This window comes from Lithobates pipiens, unplaced genomic scaffold (assembly GCF_037356315.1).
Source record: "Lithobates pipiens isolate NorthernLeopardFrog02 unplaced genomic scaffold, aLitPip1_a1.2 Scaffold_18, whole genome shotgun sequence".
NCBI lineage: Eukaryota > Metazoa > Chordata > Amphibia > Anura > Ranidae > Lithobates > Lithobates pipiens.
The window spans coordinates 522,650,523-522,676,286 of record NW_027507758.1 but is presented as its reverse complement, the minus strand read 5'-3'; the positions used below and the strand labels follow the sequence as shown (position 1 = coordinate 522,676,286).

General features: G+C 39.0%; 1 protein-coding gene across 1 annotated transcript in view; it reads right to left on the bottom strand.

Annotated features, from left to right (window-relative positions):
- The window catches only part of GRHL1 (grainyhead like transcription factor 1), a 40,971-nt gene that overhangs the window by 11,762 nt on the left and 3,445 nt on the right, over positions 1-25,764 (bottom strand). Inside the window, exons 2-8 of the mRNA XM_077488768.1 lie at positions 13,147-13,333; positions 12,592-12,662; positions 11,111-11,498; positions 10,624-10,700; positions 9,098-9,254; positions 8,691-8,802; positions 7,945-8,039 (exon numbers count right to left, since the gene is read on the bottom strand). Coding sequence (XP_077344894.1) covers positions 7,945-8,039; positions 8,691-8,802; positions 9,098-9,254; positions 10,624-10,700; positions 11,111-11,498; positions 12,592-12,662; positions 13,147-13,333 — 1,087 coding nt within the window. The remainder of the gene's footprint in view (positions 1-7,944; positions 8,040-8,690; positions 8,803-9,097; positions 9,255-10,623; positions 10,701-11,110; positions 11,499-12,591; positions 12,663-13,146; positions 13,334-25,764) is intronic.

Below are 25,764 nucleotides of genomic sequence, written 5' to 3'. Positions count from 1 at the left end.
ACTGCCTAGGAGCCTCCACGGTGTTGAATCGGGCACTGAATACATCTCCCTCTCCTCATTTCTGTTACATAGAGGATAGTTTTGGGAAAGATGATAACATTGCTTGAGAAACTTTAGTTTAGGTAAATAACCCCAACTAGAGAGTGCAAACTCTGGTGCAGCTCTGCATAGAAACCAATCAGCTTCCACGTTTTATTGCCAAAGCTTAAATCAATCAAGATGAAGTTAGAAGCCCATTGGCTACCATGCACAGCTGCACCAGATTCTAAATGCACCAGTTTTAGTAACTCTACCCCAGTATTTCTATCAGAATCAGCAGGTATATTTCTGCACTTTCTGAAAATGTTCTTAGTCTGAAATCAGGAAATGATTGCAGCGACCACATCTAAAAAAGGACTGGTAAGATGCAATGCATTACATTTTTAACTCAAGTTTAGTTATACTTCAATTTTTTTTTATATTCTGTGGTGTGGCATTTCAATTTAAAACAAAAATGCATGATGGTTTTAAACATAATTTCTCAGATCCAAAAAAATTAATACATTACTTACTAAAGGATTTGTTAAAAATAAAGCAGTGTACTATTACTAAATGCCTCTATTAGGTGTGAAAACCTAATTTTTTTACATTGTAAGGTTTTGGTCTTTTATGCATTGCCAGTGCTTGCAAATTTGTGTATCCAATTTTTTAAATACTTTTTCTTTTGCAACCCTAAAAAATGTTATTTCCTAAATAAACTCATGTAGAACCATACATACACACAGACTGACTATAGATTTACAGCCCTAAACAGTTTGCATATGTGCATGTTCTACTGTAGTTATTTATAGGTTATAATAGTTCAACTACGTAAATTGACAGCACTATACAAGTACCTCAAAATAATAAAACTACTATGAAAACACTTAAAATGTTTGGCCACAAAGCTCTAGATTCTAGAAGAAGTATATGAATGCATTGCCACCTAGTGGTTATTTAATATAATGCAGTTATGACTTGTAAGATCACAGTAGTTAAAAAATACCAGCATTGTCATTTTGTGTACTTTTCCACGCTACTTATACCTTACTGTGAAATTCTATATGCTGTATGTGGTGGGTGCTGCTCACATACAAATGTGCCCCTGCACGTATGCTAGATTATATAAGTGGCGATTATGCAGCGCTCCCCTTACAAGTAGCTATGCAATTATAAAAAATAGTGCAATAATATTATTAATATATAAAGTGAACTTATATGCAACATGAATCATTACAATAATAAAAGTGTGAATGACACTCCTTGTAGATGTGAACATCAGTAATAAGATCAAACCATCCGTGATTAAAAAAAAAAAAATTGTGATCAAATCATCCGTGATAACAAATAAAGTCCGTAGGAGTATGACAGAAAGCTTAATTAAAACAAGTCCCAAAGTGGAGAGTCCACATAAAATTCTTCCTCCACTGTGCGCACTAACGTTGTAATATCCATCACCGTCATGCAAATGTGATCCCACCACCTTCCCTGCAATACGCTCACCTCAGGGTGTGGACCTAAGATATAGGTCAAATGCGCTTAGTCCCCCCTTGGGGTTTGGATAGGTTGCTGTCTTTTTCCACTGATCTCTTCAGGATAGTAGCGCCTTGGTGGGGGTATAAAGTTGATACCGCTTTAAGAGACCCTCTTTCTTTGATCCTATGAAAACTGATAAGATATGCCTTTAAAAATAAATAGGCAGCCGCAATCCGACTCTTTGCTGCCAACGGCGTCACCCGGCTCCTCTTACGCGTTACGTCACCACTCACGTGACTTCCTCAAGATTATTATTGCACCATTTATAATCACAGTTACTTCTAAGGGGGAGCGCCGCATAATCACCACTTATATAAAAATAGCAGCATTGCTGATTAGGTTTCATCACAGTTCATCGGTCTACAGCAAAAAATTGACCAAAGAAAACAAAAAAAAAAAAACCCACACACCACCACAAGGACTATAGGCAAACAAATGTATCCCGAAACATGTCACATGTATATTCTTCTTAGTGGGGCCATGTAGGCAAAAACAAAACCAAAAAAAAAAAAAAAACACACCACATTCTTTGAAGATAGTCAAGGAATAACCCTGCCAAGAGACATAGGGGTTTGTTTATTTATACTCAGACTGTTTTTTTTGTGTGTTTTTTTTCCTCTAACAGTTTCTAGGACTCCCGCCGCTCAAAGTAGAGGTGAAAGCATATCCCTGTATCCAGGAGCATGAGGTGCAGGTTTGTCCTGATACCAATCCAAGGGCTAGTAAATGTAAAGAGGAAAGGATCGCTGCTACTCCTGACCAGCTCAGGTGAACAAACGATGAGGAGTGGCTGAAACCACTCCTTATCATTTATTCACCTGGGTTGGGAGTATCAGTGATCCTTTCCTTTCTAGATCCAACATCTGCCAATTACCACTTCTCGATCACTGGACTTGTATCTTGCTAGTGTTGTCACGATCAAGCTAAATGGATCTCCTGCTTTCAGGAGGCATGTTTGGCATAACTGATTGATTGCCAAACCACTACAGGAGAACAACTCATGGATTTTCTAGTACTTGGCTCTAACAGGAGGTACAGCGATGTCACCCATATCTCCTGTAAGTGTCCGAAGCTGGGTGAAGGTAAGTTCTGTTTTGTTTTCCATGGAAACTTCTCTTTAAAATATCAGGGCTCACATATGTTTTCAATTTACTTGTTGAATTACATGATCACTCATGAAGTGAAAGCACAAGTTTTGCGGTTCTTCCCAGTGGCTTCCAATTTACTTGTTGTATCCCATACAAATGAAAGGGCCAGAAGGAGGAAACACAGAAAGCAGGCATCTGATAAACCCAAAGTGGGTCATATATAAAGATGCTCTGCGCAGATTGACTCAGCAGCGGAGCAAACACTGTAGGAACGGGTGTTGAGACAGGCAAGTATTAAAAGTCTTTCAGGAGTCTTTTAGTCTATTTTTTTATTCATTGACACTTTAACTTGACTTAACTCATTATAGCTGGTGCAAACAGATTGCTCGACCCGGGCCACAGTACAATAAGAAAGCCGATATTGTAAAATGTTAAAAAAAAAAAAAAAAAAAAAAATAATAATAATACTGCACAGAACAACCTTAGGGCGAAGAGACTGAAAAGCAGAGATATGCCCAGCAGAGGCCTGAAGAAACAATGATAATTCCGAAGATCAAGTAAACGGCTTTGTAGATGGCTTTCATGAAGAAGTGGTAAAACTGGTTAGTGAAGTCATCTAAGTGACATTACTAGGTAACAAACCATTGGCCAACTCTAGGCCCAACCCCAAGAAACAATCCTCAAAGCATCTTCAGCTTGTTTAGCAAGATTCTTCCTTAGAGAGGCAACAAAAGCAAAATGCGAAGCAAAAGCGCGATAACCCGGTTCATCCTCATTCCTCCTACATTGTGAAATAAACAAAACTTGTGCATTTGTAGTTGGCCCTGTCATGTTAGGAAAGTTCATTTGGTTTCAATCGAGGAAATAGTATGCAAATTTCACTACTGCTATAAAAGATAGAGTAATAAAAACATATCCAGTAGAGCACACAGATTTACTAAATTAACCAAATTTCTGTTAATGCAGCTCTGTGTTACCAAATCATTTTATTTTTCCTTGAATTGCAGCATAAGTACCTAGCAGACTGACAGAGGGAGGAACAGCACGAGTAGTCAGTTGTGCTGCAGTAGTCATGTGATAACAAGGAACTTGCTGACAGGAGAAGAAAGCAGAGTGACAGATGGCTCATCAGTCTTGCTGCTTGTCTCTCCATTGTCCAGTCACAGTATGGAGCAAAGACAAGATTTGTAAAGGTTACTGAACTGCAGCAGATGGGGAAAAAAAAAAAAAAAAAAAAAGATTTTCATACTTTGTGGCATTTGCGTAATAATGTCTTTCTTCTGGAGACTCGACCATGCAGCCCATCTTTCTTCAAGCGCCTCCTTAGTGTGCACCTTGAAACAGCCACACTACGTGTTTTCAGAGAGTCCCGTATTTCATCTGAAGTTATTTGTGGGTTCTTCTTTGCATCCCGAACAATTTTCCTGGCAGTTGTGGCTGAAATTTTAGTTAGTCTACCTGACCGTGGTTTGGTTTCAATAGAACCCCTCATTTTCCACTTCTTGATTAGAGTTTGAACACTGCTGATTGGCATTCTCAATTCCTTGGATATCTTTTTATATCCCTTTCCAATTTTATACAGTTCAACTACCTTTTCCCATAGATCCTTTGACAATTATTTTGATTTCCCCTTGACTCAGAATCCAGAAATGTCAGGGCAGCACTGGATGAAAGATGCAAGGGTCTGTCAGGAGTCCAGACCTTTTATACACACACTAAATTACAAGTAAACAGATCACAGGTGATGGTTACCTTTAATAGCCATTCAAACCCCTTTGTGTAAACTTGTGTGCGTGTTATCAGGCCAAAATCACCAGGGTCTGTAAACTTTTGATCTGGGTCATTTGGGTAGTTTATGTTGTGATTACGATTTAAAAAGAGTAAAGTTGCTTGATAATAAATGGCCTCAGCTAAACACTAACCATGGAGTCAAAAAAAAAAAGTTTGTGATCATTCATATTCTCTAAAAAATTGCCAAGAAAATCATAATTTCTGCCAGGGTATGTAAACTTATGAGCACAACTGTGATAATATTATACAGTCTGTCTATCCTATTTTACAATATGATCTACATAACTACTGCGAAGTAGGAAAAGAAGGGGGGAAAAAAAAGGAAGAAAAAACACAACAGGCAACGCCTTATTATAATAATAGTGTATCATTCATGTGGTATCCCTTTAAATTAATCCCTTGATGTTCAGTCACCGTACCCAGCCAATTAGCGATTTAAGCAATGAATACACACTGATACATAAGTAAATAAACACTGCAATTAACCCTTTTACAGGTACAAGAGCCTGTGCCAGATCATTGGGAGTACCAAATACTTCAAAATTAATGATATACTAAATAAACTTCCATGATGACATGTGTCACCTCCTTGAAAAATAAATGTAGAGGAGTCATCTACATGACAAAGGATCATCACTGCCGTTCATCATGTCTTTATACTGGAATGCAAATGGGGGCCCTGTAGTGCTGACGTGACAGTATAATCATACAGGTCACCAATTGTGCAATGAAGAACATGGGGCTGCGATCTAAAAAGAAGCCTTTTTAGCCAGCCTCTCCAAAAGCTGAAACACCAATGATGTTACAGGTTTCTTGCCAGAGACATATGGCATTTCAACTAAGACAGTAGCCACCCAAACAAGTCACACTTCTCAATGAATTTTTAGCACTGTCCCTTGTGCTGATAAAGCCTACATTCACATTGGGTTATACTGCCCATTGCATTTTTTTCTGTGCACTGAATATGCCCATCTAACTCGCTTTTTAATTTGCTAGAGAAAAAGTCTGCAGAGTTCAGGGAAAATAGAAATAAAAAAAATTAAAAAAAAAGGTGCTGTCAGCAACAGCCAATCAGAAACCTACTATTATCCTAAGCAGGTGCAACAAAAAAAAAAAAAACCTCTGCCCAGTGTCCAAATTGCCCACCCCCCCCCCCCCCCCCCCAAGGGACACCACTTCTACTCAGTGTCCCAAATTGGGTCATCATTGTACCCCCCCAAGCCCCCCCCCCAGTACACCTCTACTCAGTGTCCCAATTTGGGTCATCGCCCCCAAATCCACCCACCCCCCCGGTACACCACCCCTACTCAGTGTCCCAATTGGTGCCCCTAGGGTCACCAGCTGTGCTCAGTGTGTTTCCTCTCTCATTTTTCCCTGTGGTTTTCTGTCAAAGCATGGGTTAAGCATCCCGAGTTCAGCATACATTTCTTTTCCTTTCCCCTTGTCTTTGTATTTGGCGAACTGATGAGAAAGCAAGTTCAACAATCCGCGCAGTGTTTGTTTATGAACTCTCCCAGACATTCACCTCATCGCCTCCTTCCAAGCAGCCGGTTGGCCCCTTTACAATAGCACAGAGTGTAGCTGAATAAGTGCGACAATTCGCTGCCAGAGAAGAAGGAGTAGAAAGACAGAGCGGCTTCTTTTTAGGACTAAAACCCTTTGCCTGCTATTCTATGGTCCATTGTCATGGGCTTTCCCAGCCAGCATTTCCCCATTTCAATCCAAGGAGATCGAAACTCGCCTTTCCCCTGTGTGTACATAACCACTTTGGGATAATATCTACTATTATACCACAAACAAATGATTTCCATATCAAAGAATACGTAGAAAAATAACAGCCCTTAAGTGAAACTTTCCATCAGTTGGATGTGTTTACATACAAGCAGCGTGTACGGCCTCTTGTCACGACAAGTCACCAGTTTACTAGAACAGATTAAGTTAGTTATTAGCAGACTGGGGGAGCAAGGCTATAAAAAAAAACACAGACCAAGATCAAAAACTTCCAGTCCTAGAGCAAGGCAGCCATGTGCTGATTAATGAGGAAGACCATTAATATGGTGTTTAGAGTATAAACCCACCTTTCGGTAAATTTTGTGGAATATTGCAGCACACTACCATTTAAAGCAGAACTCCAAGTAAGCAGTTTAAATGCATATAAACTATGAAAAAACAGCATGTATAGGCATTTTTTTTTTTTTTTTAGTTTTATACAAAGTAAGAACGGGTTAGAACCCATCAGGTTTTCATGACAGTTTTTGTCCCCACTGGGAAAATCCACCCCCTCTACTTGTTCTAATGACCATTTGCCACCGATGCATAAGGTGACGGAAAAAAAAAAAATGTCTCACCAGAGAAGGAGTTGAAGGAAAATCTACCAATGGGGACACCTGTTCTGGTGACAATTTAGAGACAAATACTTTCTGCTTTGTAGAGATTTTCTCCCAGCTATTTTCTATATACACACACTTTCAAACAATTTTGAAAGTCTGTTCAGCAAGTCTTGTGATTCACATATCCTAGTCACCATCACTTGGCAAGTAACATTTATTTAGCATTATAGGTCACCTTTCTACCACTAGCCTGTTTAGTTGAACACCACCCCTGTCCAAAGAGCATAGAGATGACTCAGGCAGCTTTAAAGCTGAAAGGAAATTAAATTATGTTCTTGGCTTTTTAATATGGCATATGTATGTATGTATGTATGTATGTATGTATGTATGTATGCATGTATGCATGTAAGTAAATCACAAGAAAGTCCGTCATTAATTGCATGGCTTTTGTTTTCAGGCCAGTGACTCAAGTATTGAAAATTGACGTTCAGTATTATAGCCAAGCAAATAGCAGCTTCAAAAAGGAGAGACTAGCTATGGTGGCCACCATGTTTCATAGTTTCATAGTTAGTTAGCTTGAATAAAGACACCAGTCCATCCAGTTCAACCGGAGTGAGTGTCTACAATTATCCCTATCCCTGTACATTGCACACTCACATCGGTCCTCACAATCCAAGGTCCCCATTCATATACTAGGGCCAATTTTTTTTGGACAGAGACCAATTAACCTACCTGCGTGTCTTTGGATTGTGGGAGGAAACCGGAGTACCCGGAGGAAATCCACGCAGGCACAGGGAGAACATGCAAACTCCAGGCAGGTAGTGTCATGGTAGGGATTCGAACCAGCAAACCTTCTTACTGCTTTTACCGCTCCTTTGGTTTATTTAAAACAAAAACCAAGTGAACAGTACCCCTTGACCCATTCAGAGGTGCCCCTGTGGGTAAATTACCACACTGGTTAAAAAGCTTTATTCTATAGTCTGCTAGTAAGAAAATGGCAAATGATAGGTTTTTCTGTTTTTTTTTTCCCCTGCAAACTAAGTAGCTACAGCAGTAAATCAGATTACATATTGATTCAGGAGTGCACACCCGTAATTACAGCTTAGGATGGTAATAAATTCAACACACCCAGTTTAATAAGGATACCAAGAAAATGAAATACATGAAGAGTCTGCACATACCTTTCCTTCATCGTTGAGATCCCAAGTAAAGGAAATGGCATTATAGGCAATCTCTTCAATGTTGCTGATGGTGTTGAAACTCTCTTTGTAGTCAGCTGTAAAACAATCATAAGTCAGGTCAAATGTGGAATAATTTGACAACTCTATAGTGACTGATCCAACTTCAAAAGGCTACACTATTCACAAAAAAGATCACATGGCAGGCAACATGGAGGAACCAAAAGCTTTTCAGCAAAGGAAGGATCAAATAAATATTGAAGCTAGGGATAGACTATCAATCCCTTGTTGGCAATATCTAGTTCCAGAATTTTTGTTTTTGCCTCTTGTTTCACTTATTTGGCTGCATTTTCAAAATTAAAAATTACTACAGGAAGAACAAGTATTGGCTACAATAAATGGACAGAAAAGAGAACTCAAGTACAGAGATTCTGACACCAGCATCAGAAATGTATGAGGACAATTCAACATTCAACCATTTTTGAAGTCAGTTTCAACTGACCCATTATAAAAATAAAAAAATTGCTTCTGTACTGTTGCTGAATGCGTACATGCAAAAGGGTGCAACTTTCCTAGGGCCTAAGCTAAACTCAGGCTCTAATGCAAAGCATGATCCATAGTTTCACAAAACCTTATTATAAACATTATAATGCTTCACACAATGTAACAAATGTGTCTTCTACATAATCAGGATTCATCTTGAACACAAAGCAGCTTTTCTCAATGGTTGTTGCCCATTAAAAGCTTACCTATATCGATACATCTTTGTTTGGCAGTGTGCTGCCTGGAATGCCAGTATTTCCAATGACGAAGTTGGTCTTCTCTACTTTTGTCATCAGCAAACACAACCATGATAACACTCTGGAAGACAGCAAAGAGTACAATGAAGTAAACATGCAGATGGGATAGTCTTAGCAGTTTCCATACATCTGTATCTGGGCAGCTGGCATCAGGGTAAACAGGGATATATTTTAGGTAAAGAACTCATGTGAATATTGCCCAAGCCCAACCTTTACATATTGTGATCCCATATAGAATTCTTTTTCCTTGAGTTGAGAACGTTTCAAAGACTTGCACCTGTTTAAGAGACAATATTGCCCACAGAAAGAAATTCTAGGGCGAGGGGTTTACTGTATTGTCAATGACAAAGACTTACTCGAACTTTGCTAATTGGATGGTGTATCCCTTTATTGCTGCCAATCTCCTTCAGTGTAATGGGGTAAAACTGTCCCTTATTTAGATAGGTCATTGTGCTGTCTCCAGGCTTTGGTCGCAAAGATTTTGAGGCTTCAAGTGTATATTCAAAATTATTTCTACAAAACAAAAAACAGATTACAAGACTGTAAGAAACCCATAACACAAAATGTACACATTAAAATCATACTTAAAGTGGTTGTAAAGGCAAAAAAAAAAAAAAAAAAAAAAAAAAAAAAGTGTACTGCATTCGCAGAAAAAAAACAAACAAAAAAATAAAACCACCAACACACACACACACACACATACCTTTTTACACGTAGGCACCCCTAAATACTTATCCAAGCTTGTTCTCAATTCATAGTGCTGTGCCCGAGAGCCACAGCACTGCTCAGTCTCTCCCTCCCAAGTCACTGGATTCAGTGAGAGCAGTGGGAGCCATTGGCTCCTGTTGCTGTCCATCAAATTCCGTGACAAGGGAGCAGGAGGCAGGGCTGGGCAGCACTGTGTGTCAACAGACGCACACAGTGTAGATCGGGATCAAGCCTGCAGAAGCTGCTTGCTATGGGGGCACTTGGAAGGCCGGAGGAGCCAGGAGCCTTTACAACTACTTTAAACTAGTTATTTATTATTATGCAGGTTACCAGTCATTAGATGCGTTGTTTGCATCATTGGTTTTCTTTTATAGGCTTTTTTCCTGTTTATTTTCAACTGGTAATCAAATAAATTGAACACACTTCCTGTTCCTGTGTGTCTATGCTTACATGTCCATTGTTGTCTACTGGAGGGAGCCATGGGTGCCACTTAGGCTAGACTTCAAATATGTCTGCTTTTGTTCAATACATTGGGGATGGGGAGATGAGTAGTTTCCAAAAGTGAACTGGTTCATCCTTGTAGTTAAGCTCATAGGAAGTGAGCATTTCTAGCAAAATCAAGATCTTGTCCGTACCCATTGAAAATATGCTTAGCCTAAAAATGAAAATGAATGCAGCTATTACATCTAAGGACTGGTAAGCTGCAATGTATTACATTTTTAATCTGGATCCCCAATACTCTCCCCACTACTCTGCTATCCTGCCAATTTCTTTCTATGTTAGCGCCTGCACGCTGCCAACCCCAGGAGCCATGCACCTGTTCTTCACTCCAGGCCAGGATCTGCAGAAATCTTAGCTGTACCAAACTCAGGCTCTCTCCTTCCAGTCACAGTTCTTGCAGCTCTGACAGTTATCTACCCAAGCCTTGCAGATCGCCCCTGTGCCAGTCAGCTCCCTCACTACACCAACATGGTGACCAGCAGAGGACATTTCTTCATTACTACTTCTAATAATTGTGAGTGTGCACACCATTCATAAGCAGTTGTACCCATTATTCCTGGCACCCAGCCATGTGTGTGTGTATATATATATATATATTATATATATATATATATATATATATATATCTTAGAATGCAAATTTCTTTAATAAATGTGAGTAATGAACAAAATACCCAGAAACATGATCAAAACCGTAGTCTTCAGAGCTGACGCTACTCATCCGTAAGTTGAGGTCAGATGGAAAGAAAACCTAAGGAAGCAAACCAAAAGCCGCATTTTAAAAAAAAATTAACAAAAAAAAAGGATAATAAATGATCAAAAACCAGCAGTGATAAGGAATATAGGGGTTTGTTTTTGTGTCACCAATCTTAGCAAGGAGAAAGACTTCTATAAGCCAGTCTACAGACAGGTGGTCATCACCTGGTTGAGCAGAAACCAAATCGCTACTAGGGAAACCATGAGATCTAACATACAATCTAAATATTCATGTTCCTAGAAAAATCTTTCTACCACCATCATTTATGGTTCAGGACATCTGGGCAACTAAGGTGTTTTTTTTATTTTGTTTTTTAAACAAAGAGCAACGTGCAAGTGCAAGGTCTAAACATTTCCCATTGGCCACAATGAAAAATTAAATAAAAACAGAAGAAAATAATTTACCCCTTGAACATCATCTTTAAAAGTCTCCGAGAAGGTGGTGTCAGGAGTCCGCCTCTGAGAGCTGGGTGGTTGACTACTGGAGCTGTAGTGGTCAGGGGTAACATTGCGATCAAAGGTCACAATGCGCTCCACAGGCTCAGCATGGTAGCCATTTGTTGGGATGTCCACAGTGAAGCCATGGCTTGCCGATTCTGTCTTGATGCCATGGGCAGGCATTGATGTAATGGAGACTGTGGCTGTGGTGTCTGGAGAGCTCAGATGTCCTCTTTTGTCCAGATGGTTGCCAATCGGGAGGACAATATTAAAAGGCACATTGGTTTTTAGAACCTGGACTCTGTTGTCTGCAGTACAAATAAGTGGTTGCTCATTCAGGTGTATCAGGCTATTCCTTTGAAAAAGAAAAACAAAATGTGATTAATATCAGAATTCAAAGTCTATAGAGATCCTAATACGACTGTGGTCAGTTCCACCTCAATATGCTCAACTCAACACTATAGGGGTTTGTGTTACAGCCTATTGCCCAGAGCAATAATATTTTGCTCACTGTGCTGGTTTACATAAAAATGCCCTCATGGCACATCATACCCTTTTGGAAAGTGTAGCAAGTACCACCTTCTGCCTCCCAGCTAAAAGAATCGTACAAATACAAGTACCACATTTGTGATCATAAAGCCACTTTTTAAATTGCTTGTAACATTTACAGTAAATGTATGATTTGCACAAAATTATCAACACATTACAAGTTTAGAAACCTTCTATTTGTTCATAAAGTTCTCATGATATGCAATTAAAATATCTACACATTACCCTTTTCTATATTATTCTATTGTTTGCCCATTCTTGGCTTTGCCATGCGCTACTGTGATTGTATACTGCTGTGACTTATCTGTACCACCCTTTCATTTACAGTTATTGTACAACGCCTATATTTTCAATAAAGTACCATTCTGATTGTTAAAGTATCTACAGAAAGTAAGCTCCAGCAGGCAGGGCCTGCTCTCCTTTTTATTATCTGTTCAACGGTTTTATTCCCATTTTAGCCATTTTGAAATGTGAGAAATTTAGAAGCACTGTGAAACATGCTAAAGCAACATATTTTTTGGGCTTCTTCAACAGGACATGCAAAAGACAAGTCTGTAGTGCAAACTGCATTAATCCACAAAGACCAAACTTCCATTTATGAAGTATCGTTGAAAGAATAATTCTAACTGGCCTCTGTGGGTTATGGCAATTTGCTCCAAACCTGGTTGAAGAAACCTAAAAAGAATAACATTAGAAAGTAGTAAATGATCCATGAACGGTTGGCTATGCATGTAAATTGGACCCAACCATCAAATAAGATCGCCACCTTCAAAAGGTATGTCAGGTTTTAGCTTTCTCTAATTCAGGCTAAGAAAAAAACATGGAATCTTACAGGATGTTAAATAGATTAGGTATACATTTGTACACACACTTAAACTAAACACCTCCACATAACTAACCTTTTATGATGTTCTGCCTCGGAGTGATCATGATCTTGTTTGTTGGCTGACTGTCTTCGGTCTCGAGGAACCTTAAAAATAAAATAAAAAAAACTTAGATAGATAGATATCCGCCTGTGCTCTGGATTTGCCTACAAGCCAGAATCACATTGGAAGATCAATTTGCTCTAATGCATGCAAGAATAGCAAGGGCATTAAAGTGTGAGCTCCTACAAGGAATAGTTCAGTGTACTTTGTAAAGCATTGCATGAGGTTACATAGTTGGTCAAGTTGAGAAGAGAAAAATGAAATAGAAAATAGAAAGCCTCCATATATACAGGATCCTATATCCAGAGCAAGCCAAAACCTCCTACAAAACACGATTGGATATTCCCTGGATCAACCATCTCTGGTGTTATTACCTATAAATGTAAGTATCCAGTTATGTTTTGAGCATTTATGAATGCATCAAGCTCTTTAAAAAAAAAAAGAAAAAAAAAAAATCTACTGTGTTAGCCAGAGCAATAGGTTGAGTCTATATAGATATGGGAGATTAATGAAAAAATTAATACAAACCTTGTAGTAGTCATAGAGAAGGCCAAGCGCTGCTGCACTGTCCTCATCCCCATTAATGCTCATCATGGCCTTTGTGGCTGCGGTCAGGGGGTTTTCCAAGAAACTTTTCCATGCCTCGTCCTCGGTGGTGTATGATCGCCTTTGCTGATATAGGGGATCATTCTGAAGTACTAACACAGGCCGTTTACTAAAAAGGAAAAAGGCTGGCGTTCAGAATCTTAAAGATATATACAGTAATTATATATATATATATATATATATATATATATATATATATATATATATATATATATATATATATATATATATATATATATATATATATATTTTTTTTTTTTTTTTTTTTTTTTTCAAAAACGTTTTAAAAAAAAAAAAATAAAAGACATAATATATTTATAAATATAACAGCGTGGAAACTTTTTGAAGATAGATTGATATTGTTAATAGGCATATATTGAAAAAGTTACAGCACCAATTTCATTTTAAGAATGCAAAGCAGTAATGAAAAAGAACTAAAGATTTGCAACTGTTCTAGTCTCTGCACAATAAAGATTTTGCCAAAATTTCAGATAATGCTTTGATTGTGGTTTTTACCCTGCAGACATTGGCTGATAAAATCTAGCACCTTTTAAAGGCTTACTAGATATTGGGTCCCAGGCCCAGTTTGTTATAACCAACACAAGCTGCCATTTGCAAGAAAGACAAACTTTTCTGCTCTTTGTGCTGGATGCAGTTAATGGGGTATTATATTCAATAAGGAAATATGGTAGCAGGAATCTTTAGCCAATAAATGCATTGATCAGCACTTCTTCATATACTTTGGTAATAAAATGATTAGGTTTGCAATCTAGCAAATTAAAACCATACTAGTGAATTAAAACATTAGTAAAATTTAAAAATACATCTCTACAGCAAAGAAAAACAATTTATTTTTTTATACATTTGATTATTTGAAGCCTGAGCACCAGAAGGCTTCTACATCAGTGGTAATGAGGGCTTCATTGTCCTATCACAGATCCGTAGCCAATACGCATAATTAATTTTAAACACGTCTTACTGAATTAATTTATTCTTTACATTCCATGTTACGAAAGGTACTCCTGGTTTCAGGCTACTCCCCAAACTCCCTGTTTGTTCTGTCATTTAGGTGCATGAGGTGTGGTACGTACGTGACATGTTGATGTGTCTTTGTAGTAACATGGCTTTCCCATCACATAAAATGGGTTCTTAGTACCACAGTTCACATCCCACAAGGAGGAACCAGCACAGATTAAGAAAAAATTGTAAAGGTTTTGGTCAGTACCCTTTTATCAGTTGTATATGTAAAGAATACCATGCCAATACAAATCCACAATCAGTTTTCCCTAGCCCAGCAGAGTTTTGACATTGCACTGTCCCAAAATGCTCCTTATCAGAGGTCGTTCACAATCACAAGACTGGGTTGTGTATCAAAATCGGTTGCGCAGCCTTGGTGGTGGTAAACCGAAAAAAAAAAAAAGTATTATATTGCAACTTAACAATTATGCATTAGTTTTGTTTTTTAGGCTTTCTTCCTTTAATATTCACCTGGTGATCCTGCCAGTAAGTGTCATTTTTCAACCTCCAAAATGGTAGTTTGAGGGTTGAGACAAACCATTTACCATTGACAGGGGTGCATACAGCGATCAGCTTTTATTCATTTTATAACATCCCCCCCCCCCACACTCACACACACAAAATCTACGTTTATTGATAGTAATTGGTGACTCACATTGGATAAGGAGTAAATCTCCTGTCATGTAAACTTAATTCACTGGCGGCTGTCATCTAGACCCCAACAGAACATAACAGAGATAATCCAGGCCAGAGACGCTGTGCTTCGGACAGTCAGAGAACACTCAAGGAGCCATGTGACTCAGTCAGGCACCTAGAGGTAAAGTCCTGTGTGATATCAGACGCTGGTTTACATGGAGGAGGTATGGCTACAGGTTTCAAGGATGCTTCGTCTCTTTCTCAAGCCTCTTAATAAACTTTGCGGAGTATCCATTTTAGATGAGGTACTGTTTGACAGCTTGCGCCACAATATTGTGAGTTTATCTACATTAATTTATGTAAAAGCTTTATGTATAAAAAAAAAAAAAAAAAAAACACACACACTATTGCTGTAACTGATGTATTTAGCTGGAGTTCAGTTCTGTTCTGCTAGTATATCCAACACTACCCTATCACCAGACTGACAATTCTACTGTACAAAAAGGTGTCTCCGCTGTTCCTCCATCCAGAGTGGAGACACCACAAGACAGGAAGTGTATTACTTGTCGACTCACCAGGTGAAAATAAAGGGGGGGGGGGGGGACACAAGCAAAAGGAAATGAATGCAGCCAAATTTAAAGTGTTGGTAAGCTTCAATATATTCAATTTTTGTTTTTCAGGTTTAATACTGCTTTAGACAGTGGGACATAGCAGATCGAGCTTTACAGTTCCCTTGTTCAAATCCCACTGGGGAAACTATATTGTTTGTAAGGTATTTTTGGAATTGTGTTTTTTGTAAAAGAGATCGAATTTTCAATATGGCGTCTGAAAACCTACTGGTATGATAATTGGCTTCTGGTTAAAATGTTCCCTTGATTGTGTGGCTGGAACAAAAGATTGTAAGCCTCGTCTGGGTACAAACCAGGGTGGATTTTATTTAAATCACAATTAAAATCATTATCAGAAAGGCTAGATTTAAATCAACTTGATTTAAATCATAATTTTTAAAGAGTAACTGTCATCTCGGTCCCACTGCGGCTCCTCCTCGGACCCGCTGTTGACTGACTTTAATGGGGCGGCTGGTGATGCAGCCTTGATACAACAAGGCAAGGGATGTGGCGGCAGTAGGTGAGTGGATGCCTGCAAACAGGCGCTGCCATGATGGATCTGAAGTGACCGGTGCTCTTTAAATGTAAGGACTTATTCTTGCTGGTAGTTTGAATCTTTACAAACAAAATGAAGGTTTTCCATTTAGAATAATAAGTGGTCAGGTTAGTAAAACAGCGATATCAGAACCGATTCAATCATACAGTTCAATCGTACAGTAGTGTACATAGATTTGCAAAACAATAGAATAGACATTCCTAAACTTTGTTTTGCAGTGCATGTCATCTCTGCTCGCATTCATTGAATGAGTTAACCAAAAATGAAAATATATTGCAGAATATACAGCCTCATGCTACATAACTGAGCTCTATTTCATGCTGAATAGACTAAAATTATTAATGTATCTTAAATAGAAAACTGTCTTTAGACAGATTTTACTCCAAAAGCTTTTTTTTTTTAAATAAAATTTGATTTAAAAAAAATAATCAGATTAATAGAAAGAAAAAATATCAGATTTTTTAAAAAATTTTAAATCATTTATTTTTACCCATCCTGGCACAAACTAAATAGGTGGGCCTTTTATGCCACTGGACCTCACAAAGTCTATCCTACAGCAGTCCTCTCCTCATTTGTAATAAATATATTCAGCGCTTGTTGCAGAAAGGTCTTGAATCTTTGCTGCATGAAGCAAAAATGAAAGCCTACAATTCAGATCAATTGTATCCAAGCTTCTATGGATCCAGGAGACCAGTTTCATAGGTTTAATTAGTATAAAAACCACAATAAACACACACAACAACTACAGTAGAAGGACAACAGAAACTCGCATCACTACATAAAAAAAAGCACAGCAATACTGCAACAATTGGAGCCTGTTTACACAACAGTTGTCTTTTGTGGGCTAGATAGCATTCCCCAACTAACACATTTGGAAAGAAAGGTAAGCTTTGTAAAAGGCTACAAAATACACGTGCTCTGCTTGCAATAATTTATGGGCTCCTTCAGTTCACAAACCTTGCTTTTTTTTGTTGTAAAATTTTTTTATTAAAAGGTTTTTTTAAACATTGAAAAAAAGATAAACATTGAACATAAACATTCAGCACTACAATTCCCAGCACCAGTGTACAATGCAACTCCCAGAAACCTTGCGTTTCACTGCAATAACCTTTGCTTTATTCAAAAGGTCACTCCACCATTGGTACATGTCCACACCTAGGGCGACCTTAAACAGCCTGACTTTTAGAAGTTTTTTGACATAGGTCACCAACAATCCTCAACATTGGATCAATTAGCCCTCTTTGACCCGCTGGAGGTACAATTCTTGTACGTGAAGATTCTACTTTTCTTTACCATTTCAAGCAGTCAAGGAAAGAAGGACTGTCAAAGATCTGTATCGGCCAAAAACCGAGACAGACCCGCACACTATTGGCTTATATAAAAACTGCCACGTATTACTTTATTTACAGGAAGCCTTGAGGTACCCATGGACCTTTGATCTATTTCTAGGGTAACCAAATCCTCCTCCTTTGGGGCTGAAACAGTCTTGAGGAAGGGAGACTTACCTTCAAAATGCATTGACCATCAAGTATAATAAAAAAAAAAAAAAAAAAAAATTGTAATCGCATCAAAAAAAAAAAAAAAAAACTATTTTGTGCTAATTTTCTTCTAAGCTTTAAATTCTATATTCACTAGACGGAACCACCTGTGTGCTGAAGAATACCTCCCAACTTTCTGAGATGGGAATGAGGGACACCCATTAGTAAAAGTATGTAGGCATTGGACACACACCTTGTCACGCCTCACTAAAGGAGAATTGTACAAAAGAAATTGATTGTTTAAACCCATGAATTTTTTTTTTTCTTTTTTACCACTGCCTATTCCCCTTATATTGAATTTTGGAATTTACAATTGCAGCAATTTAGAAATTGTATGAAAGGTTTAGTGCTGGGAAACACTTTTTGATAGATAAATAGTGCATTTTGTATACAACTATATAGATCAGACCAAAATGAGGGACAAATGAGGAGCTATGAGGGACAGAGGGACTTTGTTCCAAATTAGGGACAGTCCCTCGAAAATCAGGGACAGTTGGGAGCTATTCTGAAGGAAACCCTGGTTTAGGATGAGCCTGCTATACCAACACTACCAAACCTACAATTCTCCACATAATCAGGATCCAAGTCATCCCTCAGATCCAGAACTACTGTCAACCGAATCCACAGACATTAGATGACCACCTCAGTCTGGCCATAGACCTCAATAGCTGAGGCACCTCAGAAGACATAGAAGAGTCAGATGGGCTAAAGTCTTACGATTCTTGCCTTGATCAGCAAGCAGTAAAAGAAGTCTGTAGCATACCTGTACTGCTGCACAGGCCTAAGCACCTGAATAGCCCGAAACCCCCATGCTGATTAGGATATGCTTTCTGATACCTGGAGAAGGTTGGAGAGTGCCAGCTTCCTCTATTGTTGCATCCTCTTTTGTCTGGGGCCACCATTAAACAAACACTGTCATTTGCATATCGAACAGCACTAATCTCACCAATGTGAGATTAAGAATCCAATAGTATAAACAAAAAAAAATTGAAGATGAAATTCATACTGAAACTCAGCAATACACTTGCTCCTTTAAAAGGGTGAACAATAAAGACAGCTCAGAACAGCAAAAAAAAGTTGTAATAAGAAAAATGTTTGCAATGTTCAGAAATAAACTTGTCAAATGATAATCCAATTTACAGAAACCAAAATCAACGATCAGCAGCCTAAAACAATTCAAAACAAGGTAATAAAATCTGAAAGGATTCCCACAGTGGTGGAAACCTTTTCCCAATTACCGCCGGAACTTTTTCAATGCCAGTGACCCAACAAGCAGCTGGCCATTTCGGTTTTAAATCTTTTTAGGTTAAAAGATTTCACATTTGGTTACAAAGTGATAAAAAGTGCAGAGTGGAATTTTTACAATTTTATTTAGACATGTTTAGGGTCCATTTACACTTCTGCTTTTAAAACATTAATTGTAGTGAATTTTAAACCTGGTTTCTTTAAGGGATTGGCATAGAGGAGGACCTTCCTACACATCGGTATGGAAGGCCATTCTTGCTACCAACCTCAAGTCAGAAAAAAAAAATTCAAATCAATTTACTGATGAACACAATAGCATCCAAAACAATACAGAACCCTCCATGTAGTTTAAGTGCAGTAATATGTTGCTATGTACAAGTAAAAAATAAATAAAAATAATAATAATAATAATTATTAAAAAAGGGCCCTAGTGTGCCAAATTAGGTCACATGACATTTATTCGGAAATAAAGATAACCAAAATAAAATCAGAACCCTGAAACTGGTGCTACTTTTCAAGCTTTAAGCAGTGAAATCCCCAGAATATATACTGGAATACTTCAACTTTCCCAGCATATAATGTGGAGGATTCCTACAATGGCAATCCAATCCAATATCTATTGTCTCCTGTCTAAACAAGCTAATGGTATAGCTTACATGTTGGAGAAAGTGATCCCACGATAAAAATAAAAAAAGGTTTGTTCTGTTTTTTCAGGGAACGACCCCAGGCTTTTCTGACGTAATGCAATTTTGCTCCTGAAATCTTACGTTTTTTAGTAGCACAATAGAAGGGAATTTTATACACTCTGCTGAATTTACTTCAGTGTTATACAAGAAAATAAACCATGCATATTCCCTTCAAGGAGAATGCTTTGGGAAGTGAAACTGCTTTCTTCAACTCCCGAGCTGCAATTTTCTCTATGTACACGCAGTAATACACGTTCATCGTCACCGTCTCAAAATCTGCATTTGGCACAAAAGTTTTGAGAATGTCAACTTATAACAGAGGCTTTCTGTACAGGTCTTTTTCATTTGTAGATTATCTGGCTCTTTATTCTGGATTAGGTCTGCCATCGAGCTCACCATATAGCAGTAGACAGTTTGAATAAAGCAAGCCTCCAGACAAAAATAAATAAAAAAACACTAGATAATAGGCCATTAAAAAGAACAAAAAATAAATAAATAAATAAATAACCCTCTTTTTTTCGGCGATGGTCACATTCAATCTAAAGCAGGGTTACACAACCTAGAATTCCTCCAGCAATAAACAATTTTTGCCTCTCAGATAAGTTCCCTCTGACACCATTGATATTTTTAGCTGTCTGTAAGGGGGGTAATTCTTCCCAATGATCATAAGTGTGAGGAGCGTTCATCCCACTGACCATCACATTAAAATGTATCATGAGTTGTAGATATAGCCATTTTTAGCAGAGGTTCCCTAAGACCGGAATGTTATTTCAAGGGTTCCTCCATGTTGAAAAGGTTAAGAAAGGCTGATCTAGGGGTTTCCTCTTTAGTACATTTATTTTGTCACTAGAGGGCCTAAGTCTCAGTGGCGGTGCATCAATTAAGGGCGCACTGGCACCACCCCTCTGTGTAGTATGGATAGATTCATGCATTGCATGGATCTATCCATGGGCGCTGTAGCCACCCCCTATTCAGGCGTCTGGCCCCTTTTCAGACGCCGGGTACCTGACTTACAGTGGTGGGGTGTTTTTTTTAAGCACCTGATTAGAGTCATAGGCTCTAATAGGCTTCAAAACAGGTGAACTGTAAGCGCAAACCATTGTGCTTGCAGTCCACCCAGGTGTGTTATCAAAGCAAATTAATATTTGCTTTGCTAACACAGAACCGCCAATCAGGAGGAGTGGATGTAATACCAGTCACATGATTGGCTGAAGGCAGAGGCGATCCCATTGGCTGCCTAGCAGAACAGGAAGAAGATGCGCATGGAGGACACAGGAGCCATTACCGCTCTACCTGTCCCTCAGCTCGCCAACTGACCCGCTGCCTGACAATGGTTTAAGTGTCGGGCAAACAACGGGGGGTAGGCACAGAGGCTGCAATTGATGGGGCAAAGTTGGCTGCATTTGTTGTTTTTGTTTCAGTATTTTTCAGAATTTTTCAGTTGGTTTGCACCCCCCAAAAAATTTTGAGCACCAGCCGCCACTGCTCAGTCTGATGGCCAGCATCGTTCAACCCACCTTTTTTGATTCCAGGCTGTCCTGGATCTGCCTCAGTCTGTGACTGGACACTGAAAGGAGAAGCAGCACAGTGATGAGCCCGTCTTTGTATTTAAAAAATACATTAGTGGTATATTAAGGATTACAGAGCTGCATTTATTTCTGTTTATTATATCTGCCTGGCATTCAGCTTTAAAATTAGCTAGGGACCCAATGACATTATGCATTCTATAAACCCAACTTCAATATCAAAGGTTGGAAAAATGGAAATCCCAATAAGTAAAAATGCGTTATTTTGTGAAATGTATTTTTTTCTTTGTAACAAACTCCTGGGAAAATAGTTTTCATTAGAACTGCTGTTTTATTTACTGCTTTAGGACATTTACTGTGAAGTACTTCCCAATATTTTCCCAAAGAGAGTCTCCAAAAATGTTGTAAATTTTTTTTAAACTCTCGGTTTTTATAAACACTTTCAGTAGCTGATTTGATCACTTACTAAGAATACAACTGCTTTATCTTTTAATCCTTGCCTATGTTCCAGTTTACGCTGGTGTGATGACTGCCGCCCCAGCAGCTTTTCTGTTTCCGGGTGGCTCTTTTCTCTTGTAGCATTCTAGAGTCACCCTTACATGCAGAGCAGAGACTATAGTTGTGTCTTCCAACACTGTGTGCTTCAATAGAACCACACAGCCCAGTAGCCTAGTCAGGCAATGCTTTCCATCCTCCTGATCCCTCTCTTCCCCAAGCTAACAGGCTGGCTCCAGACTGCACTGTCCGCCGTTAACCCTTTCCTGTGATTACTGAATGTTCAGGGAAGCAGTACCGAGAGCATTAAAAGTTGTAAAGTGCAAGTGTATGGGTAAGAGTTTTGGCAAACGGTTTATTTGGGAAGGTTGTGTTTATTGTGCTTAATATGTTAAACTAAAAAAAAAAAGACACGGAGGGTTTAATATTACTTAGGGCCGGTTCACACAGCGGGCGATGCGAGGCGACACGACTCGACTCGCCTCGCTCCCGCAAGTCGCCCCCGTTCTGTACAATGGAACCGTTCTGAGAGGAGCGACTCGAGTCGCTCCGACTCAGAAAAAAGATTCCTGTACTACTTCTGGGCGACTTCGGGGGCGACTTGCATTGACTTCTATACAGAAGTCATCTGCAAGTCGCCGCTGAGGTCGCCGCAGGTCGCGGCGAGGCAAGTCGGAGACGCCTCGCCGCGCCTGCAGTGTGAACCGGCCCTTAGTGTCTGTCCAGCCAAAACTTTTCTTTACAGCTTTGGATGGAGTGGGGGGGGGGGGCTTTTATTGCTATTCATGATGGCTTTATAGAGATTTTTCTCACTTGTCCTGCTGACAATCATTCCACCAGACAGGAATTGAGGGAAAAATCGCCAACAATGACACAGATAGAACTCTAAAACCCCATACACACCATCAGTTTTTCCTTCAGATTTACCAAATCCATATAATATAATATGGAGGTCAAACCTTAAGAGTTTCAATCAATGTATGTAATCAGGCAGGCCCTTGCACTACATGGTTTTGGTAAACCTGAAGGAAGAACTCAGCAGAAAAACTGATAGTGTGTATGGGGCTTAACTATACTGGTGACCATTGTCATAGAGATAGAAAGCGAGGGGTAAATCCTTTTAGGATTGTCCCAAAAAAAAAAAAAAAAAAAAAAAAAAAAAAAAGGGAGGTAAGGGGAAATCTTCCATTAGCAACACCTTCCCCCCCCCCCCCCCCCCCCCCAAGGACAACTGTCTAAGGCCTCGTACACACGGTTTGATTGTTGGACGACCGAGCATCTGATTTTTGTCAAAGCACGTGTGCGGGATTTTGTCTAGCATTCTAACTATCCGCAAATTGATGCTTGACAAACACAAATGTAGTGATGTACTGTGAGAGTATAAAGAGGAAATTAATTTCTCACGCACCACCCTTTGGGCCCCTTCTGCTATTTTCATGTTAGTAGAAGTTGATAGAATTTTGGTGAGCGTTGATTCGCGATTTTCAGATCGTACAAACGCCTTTTAAAATAGGTTTGGCATAACTATACAATCAGTATCACCAGCAAAGCAGCTTCGTTATTCCATTAAAGAAGATGAGCATTAAAAAAAAATAAAGAAGAAGAGAATGTGCGCTGCATTTCGACATGTCATCAGCTGCCACATCACGATTGTTAAAGTGGTTGTAAACCCTTACAAAACACACTTTTTGCTACAGGTAAGCCTATAATAAGGCTTACCTGTAGCTACCCCGGATATCTCCTAAACGGTTTAGGAGATATCCCTGTATTTGCATTTGCTGATATCATCGGCACATGCGCACTGAAGCACGTATGCGCCGTAGCTTCAGTGATTGTGCCGCTACCGGCGGCTCGTGCGTGCATGTGCGGGAGTGATGTCATCACGGCGCCAAAGCCCACGATACCTTGAAGTAACTCCGGGAGCAATGACAGCCGCCGGAGCGGTGTACAAGGACAGCTGCAGTGGCTTCTATCTCAGGTAAGTAATTCATAATGAGCTAGTATGCTATGCATACTAGCTCATTATGCCTTTGTCATGCAACCACTTCTACATTACGAATGGTAGTTTATAAATCAAACTCTTCCAGCTCGTTCCTTGATTCTGAGCATGTGCGTTTGTACTTTCGACTTGTGTAACGATTTCTGTACTGACCATCCAAAAAAAATCAGATGTTGAGCTTGCATCCCACAAAAATGTTATAGCCTGCACATCCAGCTTTTTTCTGATGAAAAAGTCAAATTGACTGTCAAAAGCACCGTACTAACAATCTGAAAATCCACAGACAGCTTGTCTTACGACTTTTCCCTTCTGATTTTCATACCGTGTGTACGAGGCCCAAGGCTGGGTCACACTGCAATATGGAGCAGCTCACAGCAGGGGTCCGGTGCGTCCCCGTTCACCGTTTCAGGTCCGTTTTCACCCTCAGAATTTTTGGCTGAATTTGGACCTGAAATGGATCAAAAGATGCACAGGACTCAATTCGCTCCGGTGATGTGTGAACCAGCTCCAATCAGAGCCGGTCACTATCTCCCGACATGGGAATTGGATGAGGGGAAACACCCAATAGTGTGAACCCAACCTTAAGGGGAATTGCACTAATTTTGGGGAGATTTCCTCTAACATCCTGGTACAGAAGTGAATGGAAATTTCCCCCATGGTTCAAAAAATAAATAACTTGCTAGGAACTTAACCCTTCCCTACGCTATAAAAAAAAAGTTTTAGCTATATTTACACTTTGAAATGATTCAGTCACTCTGAACAGGACAGAAGTGTGACACCTGTGAGGAGTGCACATAGCGCAGGTTGAGACACGGTACAGAGCACCTTCCTAAGCAGGCATCGCTGCTGCTGTAAACTTCTCCGAACAAGAGGTTGTAATTGCTCCCGAAACAACAGGTGTTTGTGCAATAGACCCTCCCATTGGAACAGTCAGTTGAAATGCATAAATGCCTTGGAGGTAATCTGCCGTCTTAAAAGGCGTACATGAAGACAGAACGATCATTTCAAGAGCTGAACTCTGGCTATGGTTTGGCAGAAACTCCCTTCCCACAAACACCGCTGGGGTTATGAGATTTAAAGGAGCAGCTCTACTGAAAACTAAAACCAGCAAACGTATTGTGCGAATAAGAACCTGAAAAGTGTTTACACATCAATGAATTCATGTTTTTTATAAAGCAATGTGTTATTTGGGTCAACCAGATACCAACCTAAATTTTCTTGTTTATCTATGGCAGAAAATTATATTTATTATCTTTATGTTTTAAACAAAACTGCAATCTCATTGTATTTTATCCTCTAGATACCTATATAATTATATATATATATATATATTTAAAAAAAAAAAAAAAAAAAAACACATTATTGTGGCCATAATAGCAAGCCTTCTGAAACGGTCAACTTCAGAAAAGAACACCCAAAGTAAAATTTGGTATTTTTCTCCCCATGATTAATGTGTGCATGTTATTTTGCATGGAGGGGGAAAAAAATTACATGCTCTGTTTTTAAGTTTAAATTGTGCCTATGTTTAAAGCTCTTGTACCATGGATGTCAGTGTGTACATCAGACAGTGATAAACACCTATTTTTAAAGCTGATGCGGTCATTGCTGAGCAATCAGCAGTGGACAGGAAATGTGATGTGGAGGCTTTTATTTTTAAAGCCTCATTTACACAGCTGCAAAAAACAAAAAATAAAAAAAATAAAAATAAAAAACAAAAAAAAAACACAATTTTGTTCCTCGTCTGATGAACAGTACATTTTTTTACACCCTTGTTACAGCCATTTGAATGCAGCCCAGGTCTCTGACATTTTATTTATTTTATTTATGTATTTTTCCATGAGCAACAAGCAGGGAGTTGGGTTTCTTAACAATGCTCTATCGTTGGCCATGCACAGTTAAGCCAGCCATACATCATACAATTTCCTTATTCAATTTACCTTCAACTATGTAGTACAAGGGCCTGTCTGATTGCATACAAATTGAACGTGTTTAGGTTGGACCTCATATTACATGATTTTGGTGAATCTAAAGGAAAAATTGTACAAGGGAATAGAGTGGCCAGCCTTCTTTAACATGGCAGCGTATGAAAGCTTACAATGGTGTTCGTATATGAAGCAGTGAAAAAATGTCACCGCTTCATTCTCTGGCAGTCTCAGAGGAGATCGTCCCCTTCTGCATTCAGTTTATGAAGCTTTGTAGATCGCTTCTCCTTTGGAGGAGTGAAGAGATCTACA